Below are 13,069 nucleotides of genomic sequence, written 5' to 3' on the forward strand. Positions count from 1 at the left end.
GCCCACTGTTTGAAGCATGCCAAAAAGCCAGCATCCAGAGTTGGCCGACCCTCCTCTGCCTCTAAACCACCAGGCCAACCATCCTCTGCCTCTCCACCACCACCAGGCCGACCATCCTCCGCCTCTCCACCACCAGGCCGACCATCCTCCACCTCTCCACCACCACAGATGTCCATTCAGAAGAAGCGCCTCCCCCCAAGACCCCCACGACCACAACCAGATGTGCGCTATGACAACTACAGACACTGGCCATGTCACACTGACAACCGGGGGCAGTGCAGCCTCTTTTCAAAGGGTGTGTCAAGATGGAAATGTGTGAAGTGCAACATTTTCCTGTGCTTGATGGCAAAGCAGGAATGCTTCATAACATACCATCAAAAATAAATTGGACAAGTTTCCCATTTGAGAGGAAAAAAGAAATCAAGGCCCTGAAATGTTTCGACTTTGTTCTATGCAATAAAATAAGTTGATATTTTACACAGCACAGCTGAGAAGTTGAACATGGTCCCATGGGTCATTCTTTGTTTGTTAATTTGAGAGGGGGAAATAAATAAAGTACTGTTTATTGAAAGTACTAGAATTGTTTTGTTATTTTACACAGCACAGTTGAGAAGTGTATGTACTGCGCTATATTGTTAATAATATTGACTTGTTTTATAGTTATTTGACTTTTTCTACTTTCTTTTTGTATTTGTAGGTATTAAATTATCATTATTGTTATTATACATTTATAATAATGTATTAGGTACTTTTACCATTAAGCGACCTCTTAACCATTTGGTAGAGGTCTGTAATTAAAAAACTGTGGGGTCTGTAAAAATAATAATAATAATTGATTCTTGTTATTAGTGCCCCAATAACATAAAAAATGCAAAGAAATAATTTTTCCATAGCTTTTTTCTTGGTGAGGACCTTAAAGGGTTAATATAAAATAAAAATTTGATCACAAAAAAAAAGTTTTGTGAAACTGTCCCTGTTTTGTTATGTACATTCTAAATACAAGTTAAAATAAATAAATAATGATATTAATAATAATCATCTCGTCCACTTTCCAGGCAGGGGGAGCTTCGTCTCTAACGAGCCTAACGAAACGTTTATGAACGGTTTGTTGTTGAACGCAGCTTCTTTAATTTCTGTCAAACCGTCAAACAAGCAAAAAGAATATGTCGGTAAGAGTTGTTTACCGCCAGGACAGCAGCGAACCGCTGTCACATAATGTTTGTTTATTCTCGTACGGTAACGTTACCCTCTGTTTGTTCGGTGGAGTTTTACAGGTTTAGTATACACTGATAACGTTGCTTAAAAATACCGTATTGTTCTTGAACGCAGCCCAGGTTCGTCTGCTCGTCAGCTCGCCGGACGGCGCATGCGCACATTGTTCATTTCCTGACAGTTGACACAACACAACCAAAACCTTAACTGTGCTCGTGTGTTTTCTGAACCGTTCAGTGTTTCATCGGACTTTCTGTATCTGTGTTCACCTGTGGCTCGCTCCCGGGTCTCCTCGTGCCCCTCCATGCGCGCTCCCGTGTGCGTGACGCTGTTTGTGTGGCTGCTGAGCGATGTGACGGCGCGTCAGTTCACTGAGGAGGAGATGGCTGCTGTCAGGTAACAGAGAGACACTGACACACACCTGAGAGAATAAGTAATCAGATACTTCACTGCAGTAAATGTACAAACAGCACACAGTGATGACTCTGAGCTGCAGGTGCTGCACTCAGGCTGGATTTAAAGTATGAAGGCGTCACGTGCAGGATGTGACGTTAGCCTCTCATGGTGTCAGACTGTCAGCCTGTTCTCAGCTTTGTGACGATGCAACTGATCCCGGGGAGTTTTTAAAGGTCCCATATTCTGCTCACATCCAGGTTCATACCTGTGTTTTGGGTTTCCATCAGAACATGTCAACACGCTGCACTGGTCCAGAAACACATTCTTTCTCACACACTGTCTGTCTGAACACACCTGTCATCACCGCTCCGCCTCTCTACCTGTACAGACCCTGTTACTGCTCGTAGACCCTATGAGGTTTTTTGGTGGGCGGGGCTTAGCTGGAGGTAAAACAGGTGTCTACAGACATTAGCTAGGGTTAGCTCAATGAGGCTGTTTCGCACAGTTACTGAAAAGATGACGTGTTTCATTCAAGACTTTTACCTGAAAACTGGTCATTAAAAGCTCCAGTGTCGGATTCAGGCAGATACATCAGCTGAAATGGAATATAATATAATAAGTGTATAATCACCTGAAAATCAGAATCAGAAGTCTCCTGGTTTGTTTGAGAGAGGAAGAGACCTCTGTGGACGATTCAGCTGCTGAGCAATGAACACTGAAGGAATTATAACCGGGAGAAGTTTGAGCTGGTTGTGATCTGCAGTCCGCTCCACTTGACGCCACTAAATCTCCTTAAATCTCACACACTCACTGAACCGTTCAGTCAAGCTAAGTTTTACCTCATGTTAAGTTTTGAGTGTAAATTGTCTCTTGGCAGATGTGAGAAGTCCTTTTACTTTTTTATTTATTAAAATAAAATAGGCTACAATAAAGGGACATCTTTCTCTAAAGCGACTTTTCCACCGTTAGAAACAGCACAACAGGACAACACACTGATACCAGAACACAGGCAACAGGGAAAATCAATCTGGACAAATGTAAATGAGTTGGAATAAACATGATCGTAGGTTTATTTCAGTAACCTCTGTCCTCTCTGTAATCTGCTTCATCTTTCAGACAGCGCATCAAATCTATGTTCTACCATGCCTACAACAGTTACCTTGACAACGCATTCCCCTACGATGAGCTCCGCCCACTCACCTGTGACGGACAGGACACCTGGGGCAGGTAAGGTGACATCATCATGTTTTGGTACAGCACACTGAAAAATGAAAGGACTGTTCCTTACTTATCAGAGGAGGAGGGTCGCTGGTGTTTGAGCCTCTCTGAGTGACTGGAGGAAAACTCATGACCCTCCTCCTCCATCAATGAGTCATTAGATATTTAAAACTGACCCTTTGTTAAAGTTAAAAGATGAAGGTGAAATCCTGGAGCTGAAAAAAGCCTCAGTTTTGCATTCTTGTCGTGCAAACAGTTTAATTTTTTTGCCAAATTTGAAATGAAATGGAAAATAAAGTGATTTTAATGAAATATCACTATTTTGAGCTGATTTGTTTTGTTTTGTTTTTTTATTTAATTTCTGATGGAAGCATTTCGTGGCACACTGTGTGCCCAATTTGAAAATCCAATGATCATTTCTGTTTTTACAGCTTGAAAATTTGGCAAAATTTTATAAGAAAGATTTTTTGTGAAAGTTTTTTAAAGAAACAATTCATGTTTTTTTTTCGACTGTTCGTTCCTTTGCTGTAACTTCCGATTTTTTTGTAACGTTGGCATCTTTTCATCTGTTGTGCAGTTTCTGTACCTCGGCCGATAATAAACCATCTCCGTCTTTCTCAACAGTTTCTCGCTCACTCTGATTGACGCTCTCGACACTCTGCTGGTAAGACCTGAGAATAATTTTAGAAAATGTCAAAACACGAATAAAATTTGCAATTTAGGAATTATTCCAGCGGAGCTATGATACTGTAAACATCTCTGATCACGTGATTATTGGCAGAGAAGAAGGTTAAGTTCCTGTCCTGTGGATGTTGACGAGTTGTGCTGCGTTCAGGTGTAATTTGAATGTGTATCTCTGAAGGTTTTGGGAAATCATACAGAGTTTCAGCGCGTGGCGTCGCTCCTCCAGGACACAGTGGACTTTGACATCGACGTCAACGCCTCGGTGTTTGAAACCAACATCAGAGGTACGGAGGAGGAGCTGAGGAGGTGTCTCAGAGAGCTCTCCTGATTGTGTTCAATTATCTAACTGTGTGTGTGTGTGTGTGTGTGTGTGTGTGTGTGTGTAGTGGTGGGTGGTCTGCTGTCAGCTCACCTGTTGGCTGGTAGAGCAGGGATGGAGCTGGAGCCTGGTTGGCCCTGTTCAGGGCCGCTGCTGAGGATGGCTGAGGACGCTGCCAGGAAACTGCTGCCTGGTAACACATGCACGCGCACACACACACACACACACACACACACACACACACTCACTCACAGAATACACAATTAATACTGTATCAGTCCAGACGTACAGTTTAATCTGCCTATGTGCTACCAAACCAAACTAAATGCAAACTACTTTGCAGTCAGACAGGGGGCTGTGTGTGTGTGTGTGTGTGTGTGTGTCTGCTCACTGAGACACGACATCTGTTGCAGTCCCAGTTTGACAGCAGGAAGCAGAAGTCTCGATTCCTTCAGTGTGCACAAGTGTAAATAAATACTGTACAAAGTGGGTGTGAAGAAAATCCTCATTTCACTGATTCAGCAACAACAGTCAGGTTAACATCTAAAAACTCAAGTCGTGTTTACATTTATTCAGCTAATAATCATGAACAACCAAGACGGGCTGATTAATCACTTGGTTATAAAATTAATCAGCAACTATTCTAAAAGAATAATTATTATTTATTTGTATTATTTATCATGTGCAAATGCCAAACATTTGATTTCCTAAAGTGAGAATTCCATGTTTTTTTCTCATCTCAGTAAACTAAATATGTTTGGCTTTTGAACTGTTAGTCGGACAGGAAATACAATTTGAAGACGCCATTATGACCTTAAAGCCTCAGTGTGTAGGAATTTCTCCCGTCTAACGTTGAGATCATATATTGCATTCAAACACATAGCGCACTCTAGCGCCTCACTGTTTCAAACATGTATTGCAACTACGGTAGCTGCTGTGTACCAAAAAGCTATGATAACATTGATGAAACCATGTCATCAGATACTTCATGGAGTATTCATTCAGGCTGCTACACAGACACACGTGACCTCACCATGCTGGCTGTGTTTACAATGTAGGACTGTTGGGGCGGGTGTAACACTATTAACAAAGTCAGAACAATGGGCACCAGTCAGGATTACACCTTAAATCTCTGTTGTAAATATGATTTCAGCATTCCAGACTCCCACCGGCATGCCGTACGGTACTGTGAACCTGCTGAACGGCGTCAGTCCCACCGAAACACCCGTCACGTGCACCGCTGGCGTGGGAACCTTCATCCTGGAGTTTGCCACGCTGAGTAGACTAACAGGAGACGCAACGTTTGAGAACGTAGCTCGCCAGGCCCTGAGAGCCCTGTGGAAGACCAGATCTGACATCGGACTGGTAACTAGTCCACCTGTCTGTCTGCTTGTATCTCAGTAACCATGGAAACACCTGTTTTTCCTCTTCTTCACACACCCACAGCCTTTTAGTTTACAGTGTTCACATTTCAGCAGTACAGGAAGCAGATAAATGCCACTGATAAACAAAACGTCTGGTTTACAGGTCGTAAGGCCCATAGACATATATACATAGACGCCGCGTTGACCGCTGCTGCCGATTGGAGCGACGCGCCTACACGGCGGCCATCTTGGTTCAGTGCCACTCGCTCCTACAGCGCATTACGTCTATAGAGGAATGAAGTGTTTGCACTAGTGACAGTTTATAGATGAAATAACATTGCATTGTAACCAAAATTATGTCTCAAATTTCACTAGTAAGCAGCTGTGTAATTCATGGGAGTAGAATTTGTATTTGGGTAGTAAAACAGGCATTTCTAAAACGTGGCAGTGCTGTGATTTGTTAATTGTGGCGCAGCTGCTGGTCAGCGAGAGGTTCTGCTCTCTGCTCTGTTTCAGTCACATGTAGAGCTCCCACTCTGCTCGTCTCTGTGTTTAGACACAACTGACAAATATGTGGAATTATGGGATGCATATCATTTATCAAGGTCAGATCATTGATATCATATTTAATATATCCTTCATACTGTTTAAAGTAGATTATCAGTGTGTTTTCTTGTCAGATTCACTCGTGGCTCACAGAGAAACAAGGCCAGACCCTAAAACTTTTACTGCAGATTGCCAGCTGGCCAGAGCACTCGCCGCTGCGCCGTGTCCAGTGTGAACAGACGCCGAAAGCAAGCGGGCAGCGTGCCCTAGAAAATTGTCGCGCTTTGCAGCCAAAGAACTGTTGTGTTTTCATTATTAGCTGTTTATATCTCCACAGGGAGCAGGTCCTCGTCTACAGAGATCGCCACGTTACACCGCCATGTTTGTACAGTAACCCAGAACGGACAAACCAAACACTGACTCTAGATAGGGACATTAGCGCTTTCATGTCAGCCATTGTGGTTAGAAGCCCCTCCACAACGAGCAGTGTCAGAAAAACTATTTTACTTAGTGTTTTAAAATCAGCTGGTCCGAGAAGAGGAGAGCTCTGAGGATAATTCTGCAGCGTGCCAAACAGCATAAAAGAAACAATGATTTGTAAAATGAAACTGATTTATTCAGTGTTTCTCCTGGTTTAAATCAGCTGCTCTGTTTGTTTTAGAGAAGAAAATGCCTCTGAGGATTATTCAGCTCCCGGTTAAAACGTCCTGAACGATGAACGCTGACGGAATTCTTACCAGGAGAAGTTTCAGCTGGTTACAATCTGTAATCTTCACTGCGAGATGCCACTAAATCCCCTGAAATCTTACACACTGAACATCTAAGATATTGTATATAATATTGTATATATATATATATATGTATACATACTGTCTTTTAAACTCTGAGCTGCTGTAACATTAAAGTGTCCTACAAGGATCAATAGAGTATAAAGTAAAAGGATGTTAAGACATAATAAGGAATATAGATCTGAGTTTTCTGGAATGAGGAAGTGGCTCTAAAACAAGAGAAAATGCAGAAATGGTCCAAAAAACATTCAGTGACCTGCATCTCTCTAATGTCTGTCCTCCTCTGTCTGTCTGTCCAGGTGGGTAACCACATTGACATCTTGTCTAAGAAGTGGGTGGCTCAGGACGCTGGCATCGGAGCTGGGGTCGACTCCTACTTTGAGTATCTGGTGAAAGGAGCCATCATGCTGCAGGACGAGGAGCTGCTCAACATGTTCCGTGGTAACGCTCTGCCTGCACGCTGTTAACAGAGAGCAAATATCAAACCCTGTCCAGCTGCGATGATGAGTGCATAAAATGAATGTTGATTTACATCAATCTGAATCCTCAGAGTACGATCGAGCCATTCAGAACTACACCCGATTCGACGACTGGTACCTGTGGGTCCAGATGCATAAAGGAACCGTCTCCATGCCTGTTTTCCAGTCTCTGGAGGCGTTCTGGCCCGGCCTGCAGGTACGGACACTGAAACAGACAAAACCTCACTGAACGCTGCCAACAATCCCAAATACACACTAACATCATCCGTGTGTGTGTGTGTGTGTGTGTGTGTGTGTGTGTGTGTTTCAGTCTCTCCTGGGGAACCTGGACAGCGCAGTGAGAACTTTCCAGAACTATTACTCAGTGTGGAGACAGTTTGGAGGTCTGCCGGAGTTTTACAGCATCCCTCAGGGTTACACTGTGGACAAGAGAGAGGGATACCCACTGAGACCAGGTCAGTCCACCGACCTCTCACCCAGCAACCACACAGAAACAGATCAGCACACAAAGACAGAATGTTACAGGCTGAACAAAGTGCTGCTGGTTGAGTCATTAAAAGGCATCACATAAATCATTTCAAACTCTTGGGGCTTTTATTTTGGAGGACAGGAAGACTGTGCTGTTTGTAGCAGCTGACCGTTGAGTAACTCGCTCCCTGGCTGTGAATACAAAGTGTTTCTTTGTGTGTTCATGTATTCCAGAGTTGATAGAGAGCGCCATGTACCTGTTCAGGGCGACAGGTGACCACACCTACCTCCAGCTGGGCCTCGACGCTCTGGAGTCCATAGAGAAGATCACCAAGACGCCCTGCGGATACGCCAGCGTAAGATCCGTCTGAGTCTGAAACATTGTTTAGAGGCAAAGAGACCAAACTTTAGTCTGAAGCTGTTGTGGTCATTAAATAAGAACTCATCTACAACACACCATGCTGGTATTAAAGGGATAGATTTTTTGAGGTGGGATGGTATGGTGTTTTTATCCATAGATTATATTAAACACAGCAGACGTCTGTCAGAAGGCCCCCAGTCTGGATCTATATGTTAATATATTCCCCAAATTCCTACACTGGAGCTTCAACAGAGACAAAAGTAAAGAAATTTTTGGAAGTGCAACTGAGGAGGGCGGCTTCCAGGTGTCTCCAAAAAATGATGATATTTGGTGCATCATTGGTCATTAATTTTCTGTCAATCAGCCAATTGATTTATTGTTTAAGCTCCATAAATACATTTTTAAATACACAGTTTGTCATAGAATCCTTTCAGAGTCTTCAGTATCAAATTACGACTCGTGTGAAACAAAACAAAAACATGAAAATTATAATAAAAGAAGAAATAAAGGAAACAGCAGTGATCATATTTAGATATTTAAATTAAATCATCTCCCTGCAGGTTAAAGACCTGCGAGATCACCAGCTGGACAACAGGATGGAGTCTTTCTTTCTGGCTGAAACCATCAAGTACCTCTACCTGCTCTTTGACCCCACCCACTTCCTGCACGGCGGTGGGGCGGAGGGGGATGGGTCCTGGGAGGAAGGAGGCGAGGGGGGGCAGTGTGTTTTAGGGGCGGGGGGGTTCATCTTCAACACGGAGGCTCACCCTCTCGACCCCGCGGCACTCTACTGCTGCAGCCGCCATGCCCAGGACCGCCAGGAGCTCCGGGACATCCTGCTCAGCCTATCACAGCCCACGGAGAAGTCCAGCAGCCAATCAAAGCCGCCTGACAAACAGACAGAAGGCCCTCCCCTCAGCCAATCAGACAGCATCGCTCTAAAACCAGGTGAGAAGAGGACGCCCCCCCTGCTGTCCTGCCCCGTCCAGCCGTTCAGCGCCCGACTCTCCATCCTGGGACAAGTTTTCACTGACAACACCTGACGCCCGCCCGAGTCACATGACCTGTAATACTTGATGACATCATTCAGTCACTGAAACTTTTTGTTGTCATTTAGAAAACATGTTTTTACAACACAGAACGCCCAGAACACACAGCCTGAGTGAGCAGCCTGCGTGCGTGGTGGAACCTAGTATTTATTTTTTTTTCTGCCACCGCGTGGCGTGGCGTGGCGTGGCGTGGCGTGGCGTGGCAGCTGCTGCAGCAAATCTAGAGAATAAGAGTCTTGCCTATTTTCCCATGTGATGCAAACAGCTTCAGCAAAAATAGACGGTGAAAAGATCTTTTGATGATCATATTGACATTATACCACCTCATTACAGTTTCAGTATTTATATCTGTCACAGACAAAAACATAAATACTTCTTTTAACTCAACACTTCCAGTCTCCATTTCAAAATAAAAGACTGCGTTTCTATGACAGAATCCCTTCATTCCTTGACACAAGGCTTTTTTGTGAAATATTTGCAGGACCGCGTTGTTGACAATAGTTTGGCTGCACGGCTCTATGGCTGACTGAAGTGACGANCAGTCTCCATTTCAAAATAAAAGACTGCGTTTCTATGACAGAATCCCTTCATTCCTTGACACAAGGCTTTTTTTTGTGAAATATTTGCAGGACCGCGTTGTTGACAATAGTTTGGCTGCACGGCTCTATGACTGACTGAAGTGACGACTTTTAACTGTGGAATTATCATCGTTACAGCAGCAGGCAGCTCTGCAGCAGCAACACTGTCAGTGTGAACATCGCTCCTGTGCAAGCAGCAGCATTTCGGTGAGGTCGCATCACGGGCTGCTCACGCAGGTGGTGTGTTCTGGGCGTTAGGAACTGAAACAATCAGGCGTATTTCATCGTCCGCCACCAGGACGTTTGAACATGTCAGCTGGAGTTTTGAAGATTCAGTTTCCAAACCAGTTTCAGTCCAATTTAGGGATAACAGGTTCTTTTGGTTTTTTGTTGTTGCACTCAGGATGAGTGAACCCAGAACTGTGATTTTCACTCTGTTGCTTTAATTTAAACTGAAGGTGAAATATATTTTTATTTATTAGAAATGTTGTGTTGTTTGTTTGATTTGTCATATTTGTTTATGGTCAGTGTGTGGCTGTTGATATATAGATATGAATTTGAATTAGAAAAACAGTTGAAAGCTAAAAAGAAGAATTACAATAGACCTCGAATAACTGAGCTCAGTGTCAAGAATAAACATCTACACTTAAATGCAGAATTTAAACCCCCCCCCCCCCCACACACACACACACACACACACACTGAGATGCAGACCTGTGTGTGTCACAATAAAACACCATCATGATGTCAGTGTGTTCTGTACATGAAGCTGCAGTTGTGTAATTGCTTGGAGCTGCCAGGAGGGGGCAGTATATCAACTCTAAGCAGCACCAAAGTGTTTATCCATCATCAGCTACATCTGTGCAAAGCTGTGACACTGTCTCTGACCCTGAGAGACCTCCGGGTTTGACACATGCACATCAACTGGAGCAGTGATGTTGGAGGTTTTAGTGAATGATGCTAGAGATAAAGGGATGGTGTCGCTCAGGTGCTCTGTGGGCGCGCTCGGCCTGACAACTTTTGGGTACACTTATATAAAGTATTTGTTAATTGTCTTTTATCAAAGATCTTTTTAATAATTACATATATATATATATATAAATAAAGTGTAATTCTCACCCTTATCTGTACTCTTCATGTAAAATGCATTCTGAGCAGCTGTTGAGCCCTGTGCATGTGTCGTACCCCAACAATATGACGCCACGACTTCTCCTCTTTTTAACCTCCCTGCCCCTGTGGTTCTCAACCTGGGGTCAGGATCCTGCAGGGACCTCCATAGGCAGTTTTGGGGGGCTTGTTAGATGGCAAAAAATTTTGAAATTCATACTTTTCATGAGAAGGACGAAATATTTCTGTGTCCTCTCACCGAAAGATCAATACCTGAAGAACAAAACTAATTCTCCCACTTAAATCACTCTACATGTGCAGCCAGAATTAATGTCGTTCAGGTGACTTGTAATACAGTGGTTCCCAACTGGTGGGTCACCGACCGCAAGTGACTCACGAAGGTGAAAACTTAATATTTTGAAGTGCAGTGAATTTCCAGCGCAGAGCTTTTATTTTGAAGTGCTATTTCTTGTTGTAGCGTGAATGAATAACAGACAGCTACGTGACAGAGACAGCAAACTTGCGTGACGACCAAACACAAGTTTGACGCTGAATATAATAAACTGTGTGGACCTTGAACTGATGATGAAGGAGAAATCTGGACCAGTTTGGAGCCGCTGTTGTGAGACTACTGCCAGTTAAAAGCTACATGATAAGGAAACGAATGGTTTAAGAAAAATGAGCTCCTCACCTGTGAGATTAAAGTGTCCTCTGTGTCTGTAATACTGTAGAGCATCTGCAGGGAGACAGGAAACAAACACATTAATAATGAAAGGCTCTTTGTGTTTGACACAAGCAGCAGTCTGAGAGATAACGATCAGAGCCTTAAAAGCAGTATTAATATAAAGTTATAATTAATTAGAGTGTTTGGTTTCTCTTGGCTTGCGTCCATCTCTCCAGCTGTTGTGCTCCCAAACAAGCTGAAAGGACTCCGAACCACTGGTGTTAATTACAGACCATTTACAACCACACAGTTTAGAGTGAAGGCGAGTGAGTCAGGTCACTCAGGGGTGAGCCTCAGAAACAACAACAACAGAGACGCTACGACTAATTAAGTACAATGACTAAAGTACTGTAGGGCTACTCGCAGGAATACTTCATCCTCCAAATGACTGTTTGTATTTTAATGAGTCACCCTGTGTTGAACTTGAAGTCATGAAGAAAATGTGTTTCTTGCCTCCACTGTGAACGAAGAATCCAAAAACAGAGAGAATTCTTGAAAAATGGAATCACAGGGGTCCACGTTTAACAACAGCAAAACTATTCAAAACTAGGGCTGTCCAGAATACCACTTTTGGGGCAGTGATGTTTTCAGTCACAGGACTCTTATTAACGAATGCGGCTCTGACCGAGACATAATGAAGGGTAACAGGCTGGTTCTGGTACTGAGCTTTGCAGGTATGGGCAGGTGCAGGTTTTCAAAAGTGGGCCCATGAAGGACTCTCTGCTGCTCAGCTTTGCAGTCAATTTTTCCCAGTGGCCACTCACGGTATTGCAGCGAAAAAATCCCCTGCAGTCCAGAAAGCATTTTCCCCATAGACCACCATTATAAAAGAGACGTCTGTCAAACTGTTGACACCTCCAACTGTAAACAAGGTCAATTATCAGGCAGAGAAAAGTGATGTATAAATCCGTGATGTCATCACAATGTAAAGTCTATAAGCCCAGTGGGAACTGGTGGGTGGGGCCAACAGGAGAAACACTACTGCGCTTGTTCAGTGAGCTGCATACCATGAAAGTAAACCAGGAAGCCAGAAACTCTGCTGGCGGTGCGTTTTTTAATGATTGGTTTTGTTTCTATGGCGATATCTTGACTCCAACATTAGCCGGGTAGCATAACGCAGAGGGCTGATACAGGTAACTTCAAACTTACAGAGCTAACTGTGATAAAAGCACAACACTCACCAGCAACATCCAGTGTGCGCCGGATGCTACCAAAAGATGAGCTTATCTGTTTTTATTGTGACAGTCAGACCAGTGGTTCCCAACTGGTCTTCTGATTGGACTGAAAGTGACACGCGAACGTTTCAAGTTTGTTAAAAACACTTTATTTTGAAGTTCAATGATATTTTTGGCACAGAATTTTATTTTGAAGTGCTGTTTCCTGCTGTAGAGAGAGTGACTGATGGACAGCTACTTGACAGAGACAGAAAACCAGCTCAACAACATGGCCGAACACATATGACCCTGAATGTGTTTAACTTGCGGACCTTGAACTAATGACTGAGGAGAAATCTGGAATCAATGGCGGGACCAGTTGGGAACCACTGGGTTAGCTAGTAGCCTGGCTAAAGAAGCAGTAGTAACGTCACCTTTGGAAAAGTTCAGAGATTTTCAATGTAAAGCTCTCGGAGTGGCCGCACAGAAAAGGTGGAGCGCTCTGAAAAACACTGGGCGCTGCGCTTTTTCTCCAGCCGGCTGCATGCTGCTGCTCCTCATTGAGAACAACTGAAAAAAGATGCCAGTACTGAAAATGTTATGTGGACAGAGACCCTGGCAA

At 43.6% G+C, this 13,069-nt stretch overlaps 1 protein-coding gene across 1 annotated transcript; it reads left to right on the forward strand.

The window, feature by feature from the left end:
- The first annotated feature begins 1,092 nt into the window (after positions 1-1,092).
- edem2 (ER degradation enhancer, mannosidase alpha-like 2) lies at positions 1,093-9,416 on the forward strand. Its single transcript, XM_050065391.1, has 11 exons — positions 1,093-1,608; positions 2,725-2,835; positions 3,451-3,490; positions 3,689-3,794; positions 3,897-4,022; positions 4,983-5,194; positions 6,827-6,968; positions 7,078-7,202; positions 7,317-7,461; positions 7,709-7,830; positions 8,396-9,416. The coding sequence occupies exons 1-11, from the start codon at positions 1,517-1,519 to the stop codon at positions 8,876-8,878; spliced, it is 1,704 nt and encodes a 567-aa protein (XP_049921348.1). The 5' UTR covers positions 1,093-1,516; the 3' UTR covers positions 8,879-9,416.
- Positions 9,417-13,069: the final 3,653 nt, after the last annotated feature.

Source organism: Epinephelus moara, chromosome 16, assembly GCF_006386435.1.
Source record: "Epinephelus moara isolate mb chromosome 16, YSFRI_EMoa_1.0, whole genome shotgun sequence".
Classification (NCBI taxonomy): Eukaryota; Metazoa; Chordata; class Actinopteri; order Perciformes; family Serranidae; genus Epinephelus; species Epinephelus moara.